The 17,096-nt window shown below is 37.0% G+C and overlaps 1 protein-coding gene across 3 annotated transcripts in view; it reads left to right on the plus strand.

The window, feature by feature from the left end:
* Positions 1–17,096, plus strand: part of CACNB2 (calcium voltage-gated channel auxiliary subunit beta 2) — a 395,023-nt gene that overhangs the window by 20,130 nt on the left and 357,797 nt on the right. For all 3 annotated transcript variants that reach the window (XM_020966891.2, XM_020966894.2, XM_020966893.2), the window contains exon 2: positions 431–523. In XM_020966891.2, coding sequence (XP_020822550.1) covers positions 431–523 — 93 coding nt within the window. The remainder of the gene's footprint in view (positions 1–430; positions 524–17,096) is intronic.

Here is a 17,096-nt window from a genome sequence, read left to right on the forward strand (position 1 = left end):
CATGAGGAAGGCCAGGGATGGCAGAGACAATAGAGGTGATTTATCATATGAACAAACGCTGAGTGGGTCATGTCATAGTATAAATGGAGTGCTAAAGGACCACAAATGGCTTACTAGCTGCTCAGGGCTGGAAATGGCCAACTTTGGATGGGTAGCTCTGGTGTTCATTAGATCTGTTTTCTTACCAGGTAGAGTGAACAAAAATGGGTATGAATGAATGAGTATGCTTTAATGGGAAACTTTCTATCCTTTAGCGTAATGCACTATTCTGAAAGAAAAGTTTGTTGGGGTAGTGGGCTCTATTGATAAGAATTCACCAATTTTACCCATATGTAACAGATTTATCCTTACTTTGTTTGACATTGCAACATTACCATAACAATCCTATATGAAGGATCTAACGCTATTTCCCCTGGTCTTGTTTGTACAGGCTTATGGAAAAGGAGCCAGAAGAAAAAACAGATTTAAAGGATCTGATGGAAGCACCTCATCCGATACTACCTCAAATAGCTTTGTGCGTCAGGTAAGGTGCCTATTTTGCGTTTTTAAAAAGCATTTGGAAAATATTGTTTGATTGGTTATTGTCCTTCATTCTTGAAGCAGACCAGAATGACTTCACTATATTGGGGTCAAGATACAGTGTGTCTGACTGTGGCTGAAAATATATTGGCTAGGTTTTTTAAAAAAAGTCTTTTTTCCTTGTCAGGATAGAGAGAGGAATTTGACATTGATGTGATTTGAAAGAAATACTGTTATAAGCCTTTACTATTCCCTGTGAAGAAATCCCTCAGAAGAGAATTATTACTAAGACCTTCTAGAAACATGTTGAAGAATGATTTCTAAGAAGTCTGCTTCTTATGAGATGGTGTCAAAATGGGAAGATATGATTAATAGATATCCTGTTCTCTTCGCCAGCTGACATCAAGTCAGAGATTTCTGTGTAAGGGTTTTCATACCTACAGCCGGTTGGTTAACATTTGATCCTTTTAAATTCTCTTCTTACCATTATGGGCTTGTAATGAGAAATGAAAAAAAAACATAAGAAAAGGGTGGGCACTTTCTCCCCCTTAATCATGTGATCTCTGCGAGGGGAAGGCTGAATACAAAATACTAACAATCTTTCATCTTTAAGAATATAGTTCAACAGTTGCTGAATTTGTATATTTCCTGGTATAAACATTACCAATATTTGTTTTCCCATGAAATAATTTTAGTTCAACTTTGTGTTCTTAGTAGCTAATGGTGTGTATGTCTATAGTACCTTTGGGGTTTTTGCCCAGAATTGAAGAGTGAATTGTAAATAGAAAAGGCAAAAATTATGTAATGTAATGATAGCTACATATTAGGAGAGCCAGCCCATTGGAGAATCCAGAAAAAAGGAAAAAACACAAAAGGTAAAAATCGTGAACTAGTTGTATTGGAGATGGGAGTTCCATTAAACTTCATCTTCTTATAGCATTGAATTTAATATATCTCATGTTCATCTGGGACTCTGTGTCATCATAAATTGACCTCATTTATAAGGGGTCCTATAGCACTGACCTTGAGATGTACGTGCAACAAGGAAGGAATATTAGATTCTTTCCTTGGCAAGCTTTACAGTATTTCTACAGCTTTCTAAGATAAAGATGTATTTCTCTCTATTTTTTTCTAGTTAATCTTTATTCTGTCAGCACTGCTTTGACAAGCTACAGAACTGCTACCACAAAATGGAGAGGAATATAAAAGAAAGAGTTTTCTGACAGTATTTGCAAAATGCATAATTGGCAGTAACAAAAAGCATCATTTGAGCTAATCAACCATTATTTTAGAGAATGTCTTTGAAGTGTTATCCTTTTTTCTCCCAGTTGTCAGGCAATGGGCTTATCATGTGGCTTTGCTCAACTTAGAGATCCCCATTAATCTTTACCATTTCACTGTGGTGAGGATAGAGTAGATAGAAGTGTTGGTGTTGGTAGACATTTTGCTCAGCATCTCTGACTTCTAGTTTTTCCTCTAGGGGGAGGTGGGATAGAAAAAAAAAAAGAAATTTACATGATAAATGTATTATATATTTAAAAGGAATAGCAAGTTGTATGTAATAGGTTTGCAATTTCATGTGCAATCATCTTTTTATTATTTTATGTTGTGGAAATACTTTTTTATTTCATAAATTAAAAATAAAATAAATAAAATTAAAAAAATACTAACAGGGATAAGGATAGAGGTAGGGGCTGGGCTTGTGACTTTGTGAAGTGGGGAACTCCCAGACGAGATCATTCCCTCTACCAATACAGGTTAGCCTTCTTTGGAATTTATATTCTTAGAGGATTGTTTAGGATAGAAATATCAAAAATATGTTTTGAGGGCTACATGTGATCCACAGCATTTCAGAGGTCTGCCAGAACCATATTAAAATGTAATTGGGAAATATTTAACAAAATAAATAAAAATATAATAAAACATATATAATATTGCATTTTAAAACTAAATCAACTGTGTGGCCAGCAGGGATCCTTATGTAAATATTAGAGATCCCTGTTTCTGTGTGAGTTTGATACCATTGGCCTAGGCAGTTAGAGGTTAAGTGACTAGCCCTCGGGTTACCAGCCAGTGTATGTCAGAGGTAACATTGAGCCCAGTCTTCCTGGCTTTGAGGACAGATAACTCTCAGTTATGCACTGGGCCTCTCTAATATCACTCAGCTTAAATTCATAAGGCCTGGTACCTAATCTTGAAAATCAGGGAGTCTTCTTTCTTAAAGGTAATGCAATATCCTGATTTTAAAGTCTATTTGCTATTATTGTTCAGTTGTTTTCAGTTGTGTCCGACTCTTTGTGAACCCATTTGGGGTTTTCTTGGCAAAGATCCTGGAGCAGTTTGCCATTTCTTTCTCCAGCTCATTTGACAGATGAGGAAACTGAGGCAAGCAAGGGTAAGCCACACAGCTAGTAAGTGTCTGAGGCCAGATTTGAACTCAGAAAGATGAGTCTTCCTGATTCCAAACCCAGTGCTCTATCTACTGTGCCACCTATCTGCCTATTTAGGAATCCTGAATTCCTGGGTGGTTCCACTTACACAGGTTTGAAGGTTTTAGCAATGGAGAAGATGCACATTCTAGATTGCAAAACTGTCATCATGACTGTACTTTTTTTGTGCATTTTTCAATAAAATGAGTATATCTGAAATATATAAAATATAATATATACTGTAGTATAGAGACACACTTAGAGAAGGTAAATCCATATCTCCCTAAACAGAACTGCCCAGATATTGTTAGGGTTTCAATTTGTCCGTAATATTTGTTTATATGTGTACACATGCATAGCAAAACCACAGCATTATATACTCTTTAAAAAACTGGAAAGCTTTGTGAGACTATCTCACCATCCTTGGTGGTCTCTTTTGTAGGCATGTTAATTCACTTAATTCAGCAAGGGCTTTCCTGTAGCCCTTTCTTAGTTACCATTAATTAGAATCACTTGAAATAAGAGTCTGAGATTATGCTCATCAAGACCTGGAAAGTGCTGTTTGAGTCTGATTGCATTTATTTTTTTCTAAATTTCCATTTTAATATTTGTATTCATATGTATGTGACATTTCAATTAAAGAGACCCATGGAGAGAAAGCATTTCATCTCGAAGAGTGGCTACAGATGCTTGGTCTACTTTTAGGCTGGAAGCAGAAGGACCATTTCAGTGAAAGTAGTTTGCAATATTTGTGGTTATCAATGAGGGTTTGATTTCATCAACAAGCCAACCTGGAATTAATGAATCATCAGTCTTTCTTTTTTTTAAACTCAATGATAATTTTTAAAACAAGAGCACAGGGCCAGCTAATTGGATGGAATGTTGGTCCTTAAGTCAGAAGGAGTTCAAACCTGGCCTCAGACAATTATTATCTGTGTGACCCTGGGCAAGTCACTTAACCCCAATTGCCTCCAAAAAAAATAAAATACAAATAAGAGCACAGTATAGGGTCACAGATTCAGAACTGAAAGGGACTAAATATCACCGAGAGCAAGTCTCTAATTTAACAGATGAGGAAACTGAGTAAAGAGACATTACCTTGCCCATTATTACACAGGTTTTAGTGTCAGGGGTAGGATTGGAACCCAGATTTTCTGGACTCCAAGGTTATCATGACACCGTGGAAAAATGATAACCTTTCTCCCAGCCTCTAAAATACCTTCTTGGACTCTAGACTGGAGTTGTAGTGTACGAACCAAATCTGATTCAGAGGCACTTAGCCACAAGAAGTGAGCACCTTATATAGACACATGTAGCATATTATATTATATTGATTATGTATATGAATATGGATTATGAATGTATAGCATGTTATATTCTTAATATTACATTATAATATTCATATTATCATAGTGACATCACTCTACATTTTGTATTGTGGAGAAATCTTGACTAGGATATCATCCAAGAGCAGAAGAGGTGGTCTTCATGGTATTAGAGGAATAGTGAAGGAAAAGTTAGTTGTAGGTATTATATGTGTTTTGATGTTTCCAGTGTATACTTTTTCTCTCTCTCTTTTTTAATCATGTAGAAAAGTATTGCATGTGTCACTGTCTTGAAGCTAGACTCCATATCTAGCTGATGTTCTATTTAAATCAATTTGTGTTTTGAGCTGTGGTTGAAGAAGCTTCCACCTTCTGTGGAACATCACGAGCATTATTGCCTGCTTAGAGATCCAGATGTGCAAAACCTGAATAAAAACACATGTGGTACCAGAGGAGACATTGAATAAATGGAAAAAAATAATAAGTGGCTTTATTAAGCTATTACCTTTGGATGGAGAAGTCTGGCAGAAAGCTTGGCCAGGATCACTTTCCCTTTCACTGCCCCACTTGTCCTGAGGGAGCTTAAACTTGAGTTGGCTTTGAAATCCTGTCAGTTCTTCTTGGCATTTGACTTAGTCCGTCCCCATGTGGGTTTCTGTACTTGGAAAATCCATAGGATTGAGAAGATGAAGAGTAACATTTATATCCCTGGTTTCAGGTTAGGTCCAGCATGGGAGAGTACGTAGAGAGAGCCGTCTTCAAAGCCAGGAAGACCTGTTTTCAAGTCCCAACTCTTACATAGAGTGGCTGTGGGACCCTGGAAAGGTCATTTAACCTTTCTAGTCAAGTCTCCAAGACTGGAGTTGGAGATAAGGTATTGACCTGTTTTGCTAAAGGGAGTTTTCTCATTTGGGAATCCTATATGTCAATAAAAGCACAGGTCCACTACCTATTCCTACTGACCTTGTACCAACAGTTGTAGGTGCTCGGAGCTGCCATTTAGTGAATAGTTGATCCCACTGCTTGATGATCAGGTAGAATTAAGTGTGGCTTCTTAAGTCACCTGATGGAATAGCTTAATCTTTATGAGAATGGAGTTGTCCTTTATCGCGCAACAGATATAATAAGCATGGTGATAATATACCTTTGAGTAATATTCACATGGAAGTGTGATTGTCTTGAATCTGTCACTACCATGTTGTCAAATGGTCAGTGATTTTTTAGGTGGGAATTCCTCATACTGAGTAATTGAATATTATCTGTGGATGAGTAAGTTGGTAGTGCATTATTTATTATGATTAATCAGCAAACGTTTACTACATACCTAAGGAATGCAAGGCAGTGCGCCCAGCACTGTAGATCCAAAGACAACATAAAAGCTCTTGCCCTCAGGGAGTTTATTTTCTATGATCTGCAGTTTTTAAGTCTGGAAAACTCATATTCCTAAAAACCCTTTGCTTTTACTATCTGTGCTAACTCTAGGATTTCACTTCCAAAACGGAAGACAATTAAACTTATTTCATAAGATGTAGCCAAGGCCCTGCCCCATTCCCCAAACAAAACAGCAAACATTCTCTAAGGGCTGTTGCAGGAGGAAATACATGAAATGGTAACATTATAAGTTATAGCATGGGGATTTGGGAGGGCACAGTCATTTCCTCGGAGAAGAAAGTGGAGAAGAAGGGCCAGGCTCGCCTGGCATTGAAGGATCACACTTGTGTGCCTCCTCTTTTAGTCTAATTGTGCAACCACAGCTAACTGCATAAATTCTGCCAAGGTCAGTGAAAACTGTGTGCATCTGCAAATAAGCATTGGTCACTGAAGCTAAGGCAGTTTGGCGGGGGTGGGGGTAGTGTTAGTATCTGCAGCTCGTTCTTTTGGCCCAGTTTTCCCCTTCTTGTGTGTTTTCTGCTTCTTTAAGGCCATGTGCTCTCCCTGGCTGCATTCATACACCTGGCAAGTTTCCTGAGATGAACACCAAATGCTAAGAGGACCACCGCCAGCTTTGTTTTATTTTGAACGGCATGGCAACACGTTTCATTCAGCTTGCCTTGCTAAGCGAGCCATCCTGGGTGTGCGGCCCATGACATCCAGGGTGGTGCATTTTCAAGGGTCACCCTGCTGGATCGATCCAGAACCATTTGGGAGTGGAATGGAGTTTGGGGGAGAAAATTGATTCCTCCTACCATGAGCATTCTTTTTAGGCCTTTGAAGTGCCCGGCAGCTTGTTGCTGGAGGTTAACAGGAGAAAAACTCTGAATCTGATCTGGTTTGTGCATACCGACATATGTTGTGGTTGTAATGAAATAATCCTGTAGCTTCCAAGGGTTTCCAGGATACAAATCAGGCTGACAAAATGGAATGAACTAAATATTTAACAGAAAGTGTTGTGACACTTTGGAACCACAATATTCTAAACAAATTCCACCATCTCCCAGTATCCTGTCCTTGGTTCTGCTTTTCTGGGTCTTATATTAATTCAAATTTTATTTTAAATACTAACGATTAAACACAAAGGCACCCTGTCTCTCTTTCTCCCTTAATTTTTGTTTTGCAAAGACAGATTAAACAGTGGTAAAGATTACAGACTCCAGGCCTGTTTAGACCGATACGCTCAAGGTCTGATAAATCTTTCAGCCTTTAAATAATGGCTTGGTGCCTTCTTATGCTGGTTTCGGTCACAAACATTACCATAAATAATGATATAATGGATTTATTACCGTTATGGTCTTCTGTAACTTTCTTTCTATTTTCATAGGCATTTGCTGAGCAGATTTTGTGAATGGTTGAACTCACATTTTGTGGTGTCAGGAAGGCTAGGTTTTGTTTTTTTTAAACATTTTAAAAGTATACAAATATTTGCCTGATATTAGCAGTGAACAAACCACTTGTCCACCCTGTTACATAAACATATATGATTTTATATATATAATATATATGTATATATAGACATATGAAAATATCTATATATACAAGTATATTCATTGTTAGAAACTTAATTTTTTAAAAGGCATTAAAGTATATCAACTTATTTGTTGTGCTTAGATGTACTTGGTTTTAAAAGTCTAAATTTTAAAATACATTTTCACTTTGAAGAAGAAAAGGGCATGATTATACAAATAACTTTTGAGAGACGCCTCTTCCAAATTGGTTTATTATCGTGTTTGGATCTTTTGTTCTATAAACAAGACCATTTTTCCAATTACTAAAAATAATTGAGTAGATTAAGGCATTTAATCTTTTGTGTTTGTCTTTTTCATTAAGATGAAAAAAATTTTTTTTAAATCCCAAGTATTGTTTCTGCATGTATGATATTACTACTACTAATAATTGTAACTCACATTTTTATAAATATTTTACTTATAATAGCCTCATGAGATAACATTAGTATTGTTAGCCCATTTTTACTGATGAGAAAACTGAGGCATGGATAGAGAGGGGCAGTTACATGCCCTGAGTAATAAGATAAATTTTAAAATTACCATGTGCTTCCCTCCTCCTCCCCATACTCTGTTAGCACTGCTAGTCACCTGGACAAGATTAGGAATCTACAAGCCTAAAAAAAAAAATTAATAAATTAATCTAGAATTCAATCCAGAGTAGAATATATATCAGTATCAGAGAAAAGAGTGCTATAAAACACCACATTCATTTGCATGCTATGCTTTCTAAAGTTTCAGCATTCCATAGTGGATTGACTTCTCATGGTGTTCATTCCTGGTATCAAATAAAAGGGTCTGTATAATAGGGGGAGGAGGGGCAGCTAGGTGGCACAGTAGATAGAGCACTGGCCCTGGATTCAGGAGGACCTGAGTTCAGATCTGGCCTCAGATACATAATACTTACTAGCAGTGTGGCCCTGGGCAAATCACTTAACCCCATTGCCTAGCCAAAAAAATAATAATAATAATAATGGGGGAGGGGGAGGGAAGGATATCTCAGGTAGGTCTGCCTCAGACCAGAATCTGTGAGCCAAATCTCATCACATACCACTGACCTGCCAGCATTCACTATTGGAAGATTACTACCTGGTAACTGTCTATTTCTGACAGAACCCAAGAGTCCCACAAAAGGCCTTGTTGTCCAGGCTTCGTTTACAGAATCAAAATTTCCACGAGTATTTATTAAGCAGCTTATGCATGTGCCAAGGCACTATACAAGGCAAAATAAAAAATAGTTCTTGTCTTCAGGCAGCCTGTGTTTTACTCTTTGCCATAGAAAGTACTTGAAAAATGATCTAATCCAAACTTTCATTTAATAGATGAAGAAACCAAGGCCTAGAGGAAATGACTTGCAGAGTCAGAACTTGAACCTAGTGCTTCTGATTCCAAGGCTAGGCTTCTTTCTACTCTACCCTGTTACCCTGTTCTGAGGAAGTAAGCAAAGACTTTGACTTTGAGTGGAAGGCATGAGAGATTCACCCAGTGATGGGAAAGAGGAGTGGGTCACCCAGAGCCAAAGAGGTCCTTGTCAGAAATCACATTGCAAACATTCTCTAGAAACTACTTGTTGGCCTAGATCAAGGGTGGGGGTCACATGTGGCCTTCTAAGTCATTGGGTGGGGCCTTTTAACTGAGTCCGAGTTTTACGGAACATCCCTTTTATTAAGAGAATTTGTTCTGCGAAGTTTGGATTCAGTCAAAGGGCCATCCTTGAGGACCTCGAGGGCCACATGTGGCCTCCAGGCCACAGGTTCCCCACCCCTGGACTAAATAACTTCAACAAGCTTAAGAGGGTCAGTGATGCAGAGATGATGGTGACCAGAAATTGGTAAACCAACCTGCTTCTTCTTGATAGTGACTATTCTTAGATAATGGGCCAGTGCTGCCGTTTGAGAGTATAATCATTAATAGGTGATTTATGTGGTTTAGTTCTTCGTGGGGAAAATAGAATCAGGAATGGGCAAGTAAAGGAATCAGCCCTCCTCACCACCTCCCTTCTCTTTCCCCCTTTGGCTAATCACTGTTACCCCTCAATTGCATGGCATCTGGTATGCACTTATTTAGCAACTGATAGAAACCGAAAGAACCCTTCTAAAAACTAGAGATTCTCCAAGATTCTAGACACATTAATTAAACCCACTTACATTATCTGGTATGTCTGGTTCATTACTACAAGGGCTTTCAGCAAAGAATGGGAGTGGAAAAGGTACTTTCTACCCATCAGATGAAGCCATTTTCCCCTTCTCTTGATTCCTTTTTTTCCTTTCCCTTCCTCCATGTTGAGGCCCAAAGCAAATAATCATGAGATTTTAGAGCTAGAACCCCAGTTGGCTTTCTACTCTTTCCTTCTCTCCTTGCTTTCTTTCTATACTTTAAAAATAATTGATGAATTACAGATTTATCTTGTAGTTTTAGGCTTTGCTCCCATTGCTTTTATCTCCAGTTTAGGTAGCTATGGTTTCTTTTCCATTTAGAGGAGAGAGCTGCTTAACATGAGTTCCACGAACTACCCTCCCCACTCCCCCTTAAATACAAGGAAATAGAGCCTTAATAGCTTAAAACTGCACTAAGACTTTTGGGACACCTTGAATTTTGATCATTGGATTTCAGTGTAATTGGTTTCCTTTGCATTCCTATACATTTAAAAACATTTCTCTGAGAAGGCGTCTGTAGGCTTCACCAGACTACCAAAAGTGGTCCATGATACAAAAAAAAAAAGAAGAAGAAGAAGCTAAAAAAACATTGATTGAGAAGGAAGTTTCTAATTTTCCACTTTTCTGGGATACCTAGTGACAGACATATTTCAGTATGAAAGCTTGAGTGCTTGGTTAAGCATCTGACAAAGGAACTTTGTCTCCCTCCCCTCCCAAAACATACACCTTCCCATTTGTCCCTCTCCATCCTAGGGGTCTGGGGTATTGTGATCTCACCAGATTTTTTCTTTATTATTGTTTTTAATGAGGCTGTAACTTCTCTGGCCCATGTGTTTTCTTTATAAACTGTTATGCCTTTTATAACCTCAAGGTTTACTACTGTTCGAGTTTCTCATTCCCATTAAAAGAACTTTGTTCCACTTCAGTTTTACCCAGATGTTACTGTTGAAAGTTGGAAGAAGGCCAATTCTCGTTCTGCTTTTGTCTCTCTAAACTTTTCATCTAATCAAAGGACGATATAGTGTATGTGACTGTAATACAAAGGTTAGTAGATGTACCAATTTGGAAGGGGGGTAGAAAAGATGGCAGCCCCACCCTAGTCTGTAACCTAGCCACAGCAGTCCTGTACTGGGTTCGTTGGTAGGGAAGCTTGGCCTCTCCTCAAGGGATTCTTCTCACATCCATCCCCATTCTCACATTCATTAGTTCATCTCCCACACCCCTTGACTGTTCCAGGGACAATTCAATTTTTTCTTACACACTCAGTTTCCCTACCCCCAAAAGGGAATCAATTTTTTAAAAGGTACCTAATATACAAACATGAATTGGTTATGAGATAAGTATTTTATTCTCAAGGGCAGCTAGGTTGTACAGTAGATAGAGGGCCAGTCCTGAAGTCAGGAAGACTCATTTCCCGAGTTCAAATCTGTCCTTAGATACTTACTAGCTGTGCTACCACGGACAAGTTACTTCACCCTAGGCAAGTCAGTTAACCCTGTCTGCCTCATTTCCTCATCTGTAAAATGAGCTGAAGAAGGAAATGGCAAACTACTCTAGTATCTTCGCCAAGAAGACTCCAAACAGGGTCACAAAGAGTTGGAAATTACTGAACAACAAAACCAACAAATTTCAAAAAGGATCGCAGGGCATAATTAACAGAACAGCTTAGATGGGATCCCCAAACTCATCTTGTAATCAGGCCTCATCAACACATAATAGAGTTTGGAATTTATAATAATTAGCCATTTCACATTTGGCCTCTTCACCGGACATTGTGTAATCAGACAACCAGCCTTAATCTTCCTTCTGGTGGCTTCTCTCTGATGTGAATTCTTCCCTTGGCACTAGCCTGTTCCGGCCACTGTTCAGACACTCTTTCCTGGTGGTGGAAAATTCTCTGATAGTCACTTCTTCCTGCTTTTACCCATTACTGTTACAGAGTAAGCCATATATTGCTGGTGAGAAATGCCCCTACTGTGAGTGCAGGTCTCTGGGCCTTTTCAGTTGTCACAAGGTCCTGTATCAAAAGAAGGAAGACACTGATGGAGTTGGCCCATCCCTTGCACAAGCTTGCCTAGGTAGGACAGGTCTTCACAGCTTATGGTGCTATTGGAAAAAGGGCATTCTCTACCCAACCCTCCTCTTCAGAAGGAAGAAGAACAACTAAGGGGTTAGTTACCATTGTAGTATATCTACAGAGCAAACGCTCAGTGGGCAGTCATGCATAATCAACCTAGAATGAGTCATAGAAGTCCAGAAATATTTTGATCCTTCAAAATTTCCACAAGGAATGGTGACCGACCATGCTTCCCAAAGAGGGCAGGGGGACAGGTGAATGAATGGCACCTGATACAGAAGAAATCATTTGAAAAGAAGAGACAAAAACGCTTTCAGTCAATGCTATAGGAATGTAAAAGTGCCTGTAAGTTTTTATCATCAGTTTTGTACGTACAATGGCAGATTATCATTTTTTCCTCCTTTTTTTTTTTAAATTGAGAAATCAGCTCAGGATTTAAAAAATAATATTGTTATAAACACAGTTGAACTGTTCTTGTAATTTCACTTTGGATTCCTTCAGCAATTTCAGGTAATTTCCTAAAAATGCCATGAACTGTATCATGAGCAACAGCAGATGGCTTGTCCAAAATAGAACATTCATTCTAGGTTGTTAAACAAAGATTAAACCTGATCAGTAGTACCGAAAGGGCCTCATTTACCCATTAAAATAAAGTGTTTGGTCTGTAGACACACACAGCACACAAAGCATTCATTAAACATGACGGATGTGTTGTTCTACCCTGTGTCTACTCTCTTGTTGGATGTAACATAGATCCTGTATCACCTACACACCAGACAGAAGTCCATGTGACTTCTCATGCCTTTTTGTTCTTTAGTTTGGGCTTGAATATTTTTAAGGATCGATGTAGATTTTTAGACAAAGATAGAGAGCCGGCCTCAAAATCAAGAAGACTTCTTTTTAAGAACTGTCTGAGACCCTGGGTAAATCATTAAACCTATGTAAATTGCAGACAGTACAAGGTTTCCTAAACCAGTGAAATCACAGGTATGCATGTGCGTATGTATTATGTATATATATGTGTATATGTATTATGTGATAAATAATTATATGCCTATATATATGATATGGTATAATATTTATGTATAATAGATGATGTGTGATAAAATATGATAAAAATATATTATATAAGCATATGTTATATAAATATGTTTATATAATATAATATATGTATAATATGTTGTTTATATATTATATTTAATATAATTATATAATAATACTATAATGTATTATATATTGTATATCATGTATAATATGATAGGATATAAAATATAATAGTATAATAAAATAGTATGTATACAATATGTGATTATGTATAATTAGATACCTAAATATAGTACATTATAACATTTATATGATCTATAATATATATGCCATAATATATAACATTATAACATTTGTGTAATCTATAATATATAACATAACATTATAACATTTATATAATCTATAATATATAACATAACATTTATATAATCTATAATATATACATATTCTATATGTATATAATATACAACATATGTATATGATATACACATAAAATATAATGTTTTATTAGCCTCTTCATTTTATATTATATAAAATTATATTAATGTAGTAAATATAATTACATATAACAGTATAATTATATATAACTATATATTATATATGTGTTAGATATATATATATGCATATATATGTGTATAATATATTTCTCTGTATATATGGATATATTATCTCTGAACCAAAATCAAGGTACATGACCTAACCAATGATATTCCTTTTTCAAAGTCTTGTTAAAAGCACACTTACTTTTATTTAAATAGGACTGTCCCAGTATCATAGAGTGATAGCTGGAAGGGACTTTAGAAATGATCAAAGCAGTCCCTTACAGAGAAAATCAGAGTCTACAGATGAAAATACAAAATGCTGCAAAAATTAGTATAATTTAAAATTCTTACTAGTACGTGAGAATCTGTGCTACTATATAAAAATAATGGTGCTTTCATTTTTTCCATAGCAAGTCTCAGAATTGGCTGAGTTCCTTAAGTCATGGCTACAAATTTATGAATTTTGATTACAATATAGATGAGTAATCAGTGACTGCATTTAACAATTCCTGCCAGCTACCAGAGAGCAACAACACAAGAGGAGGCCATGAATTAGATCAGATCCCCTCTTTTACATATAGAGTTACTTTTATAAAGGGTCAAAGATTGTCCAAAGTCTTGGACCCTTTGATGTTTGATGTCACAAATTTATAAGGTCAAAGACTGGAAACCAATTGTTTTGTTCTCTTGAGAGTCATAAAGATCTAATAGCATGTCAATTGCAGGCTTGCATCTCAGGCAGTATCATCACCAGCATTAAAGACCATATTGAGGAACTTCCATTGGGAAGTACTTTTCAAAAAAAATAAATTCCATCTAGGCACTTGCATTTGATAAGTTGGATGTAATTCTAAGAGGGCTGCTTAGGATAGAAGTCTGTAATAAGGACATAAATATAATTATTTTTAAAAATCAACACAACCCTTTGTAAAGAATTAACTGGTTGAATTCTAATTTCAATATTAGAAAAAGTCTATAAAATATTATTTTTATTTACTTATGTGAGAAATTTTTTCATTTATATGATTAAAGATGTTCTTTGATTCATTAGCAGTAGGATATTCTGAGTTGTCTCTTCATTAACTGCAGTACATTTTTTACTGTTCCATCCACCTAGTTCCCTTCATCATCAGTAGTTTACAATAACAAGCCAACTGGCTAAGGTTGATTTTCTAGCTGTCTAACAGATCAAAGTTAACCATCCCTCATGGGACTGAACCCTGACCTTGCCCTCATTAGCCCTGTGCTCTGACCAATGAACTTAGCCAATAAGATACTAATATTTGTCAGATATATAATATGTATATGTGTACATATACATACATGTTTATGTAAGTTTATGTTATTATATTTGAAGATGAAGCTATGAAAGGCATCCATTTTTCCATTAGATTTATGTATTATTCTCGTTGCTTTTAATGTTAACTAGTTTAATGTATTGTTCTCAATATCCCTGATACTTCCTCTTAAATTTTAAGTTACTAAGGAGGAGCCCATGTCTATTTAAGACCTAGCACAGTGCATTGGGTAGACAAGCACTCTTTCAGGACTTTTAATGACAGTGGTTATGGTGAAATTACAGAAAAAGGTGCTAATTTTTCTTCTAACTAGAAAGTCATTGTCAAAGCTCATCCTGTCTTTCTCCTCTCCATCACTCCTAACCTTCTTGAGCAAATTGGCATAGTACAGTGCAAAGATTGATGACTTTTTGGGCGAAGGACCTGTGTTCAAATTCCTTTCCAGCCCTAGTTGTGGGACTTTGTTGTTGAGTTTTTCAGTTATGTCTGACTCTCCGTGACCCCATTTGGGATTATTTCTTGGCAAAGATACTAAAGTGGTTTGCCATTTCCTTCTCCATGTGAGACTTTAGACAAGTCATTTAAATGCCCTGGGCCTCAGTTTCATCATCTCTTGGATGAGAGGATTGGACTAGATGGCATCTGGACTCCTTCCAGCTCAAGATCTCTGACTTTATTTTCCTGTTATTTGTCTATTTCCTTAGTAGCAATTTTACTGAAATTATCAAGCATCACCATAATGTCTTATTATGAAATCTAAAGGTTCCCCCAATTCTCACCCCCCACTTCTTGTCCTGTCTTATCCTATGCAGCCTTTGACATTATTGACCCCTTTCTCCTGCTGGATATTCCCTCCTCCCTGAGGTTCAGATTTGCCACATATACCTGGTTCATCTCCTGCCTCTAACGACTTCTATTCTGCCTCCTTCCTTGGCTCCTCATCTTCTTTGTGACTCTTTGTGGTTGGACTCCTCAGAGTCCCGCCTTTGACTCTCTTTATTTTCCACGTTATATTTGATCATCCTTTGTCTAGAAGATCCAAGGAGTAGGCAGCTTCCAGAGACCCATGGAGATTTCTCCCTAGTCTTTAGCTTTCCCAGCTTACCTTGATTGCTAAAGATATGTACAAATAGTTTGTTCTCCATCACGCCCTCAAACGTAACATTACACAGGGTTAGAAGTCTGGAAGAGAGATGGAATGACCATGCTACAGTATGTAGTAGTCAGCTACTACAGTATGATTTTCTAAATAATCATTGGTGAAAATGATGCACTCGTAATCATTGCTAGTCTCACTCAACACTTTCCTCGTACCAACCAAAAATCCCTCCTAAGATAATCAAGCCTCTTTTTTTCTCCTCTCCTTATCAAAAATAGAGAGCAGCTGCTCTCCAAAATCTTACTTTATCTCATCTTATCTTTGAAGATTGTTGCTTAGAAGTTCCCTTGCAGTTCTTAGCTAAATACACTCTCTAACTCCAGATTTTGTTAGAAGGAACATTTCCCACACAGTTAATCTTTTTAGCTGCCTCCAGGTCTTCTCCCAGCTCTCCAAAATCACTGATTTTACTCTCTGTACCTTTATGTTAGGTGGTGTTAATTTTCTTCCCAGATAACTCATTGACTGTTTGACAAACTCCGATTTGGTGGTTTTTTATTATAGTGTTTTGCATTTATCCATATCAAAGTATGAAAAGCTCAATGAAAATGAATGAGCCGAAAGCAAATGAAGGTTAAATGCTTTGTTTAGGTCTCCAGAGAATACAGTGCACTGAACTGCTGTTTAGTCAGACATGATGTCAGTCACTGAAAATTTTGACAAATGTCAGAACTTGGAATAACAAAAAATTCAAGATTGTGAAAAAACACACTGCTTTCACATTCTTCACTTATAGCAGATAGAAAAGTTATCACTTTAGATTTATGACATTTAGGCTATCCTAAACGTCAGAGGTTATGTCCCCCATATTACAAAGCAGCACGGCCTTCCCTATATAATAGAAATGAAGTCTAAAATGGTATTCTTCAATTTGGTATGAAGATCCCCAAGTGGGAAGACAATAGACCATAATTAAGCTAATAAGCCTAGAATCACTGGTAGAGGATGACTTATTTTGTATAGCTCCAAAGAGTAAAACTACGACCAATAATCTCAATCACTCAACCAGCATGTATTTAGGGCCTATGAATGACCTTGTATTTACTGCTATATTTGGGCAGCTAAATGGCACAGTGGATAGAGCGCCAGGTATGTCTGGAAAACTCATCTTCCTGAGTTCAAATATAGCCTCAAACACTTATTTTCTACATAACCCTGATCAAGTCACTTAATCCTGTTTGCCTCAGTTTCTCTAAAATGTAAAATGAGCTAGAGAAGGAAATGGCAAATCACTCCATATCTTTGCCAAGAAAACCCGAAATGGGGTCACAAAGAATTGGTCATGACTGAACAACAATAACAACTGTCATGTTTATTCTGTATACACTTATATTTGTACTTGTCATTATTCACTAGAATATCATCTCATCTTCCTCATTAGAATCTAAGATGCTTGAGGGTAGGAATTGTTTTATTCTTTGTGTTTGTATTCCCAGCACCCATCATAGTGCCTGGCACATAATTGACACGTGGATCCTTATTGACTGATTGGTTTTAGGAAGGAATATCTTAGCTCAAGGTATGATCATTAGAATTGCTCAGCAATGAAATAGGCTATCTCAAAATAATGACCTCCCTATCACTGATAATGTTTAAGTGGAAACTGAA

The sequence above is a fragment of the Phascolarctos cinereus genome, unplaced genomic scaffold, assembly GCF_003287225.1.
Source record: "Phascolarctos cinereus isolate Bilbo 61053 unplaced genomic scaffold, phaCin_HiC Scaffold_1;HRSCAF=81, whole genome shotgun sequence".
NCBI lineage: Eukaryota > Metazoa > Chordata > Mammalia > Diprotodontia > Phascolarctidae > Phascolarctos > Phascolarctos cinereus.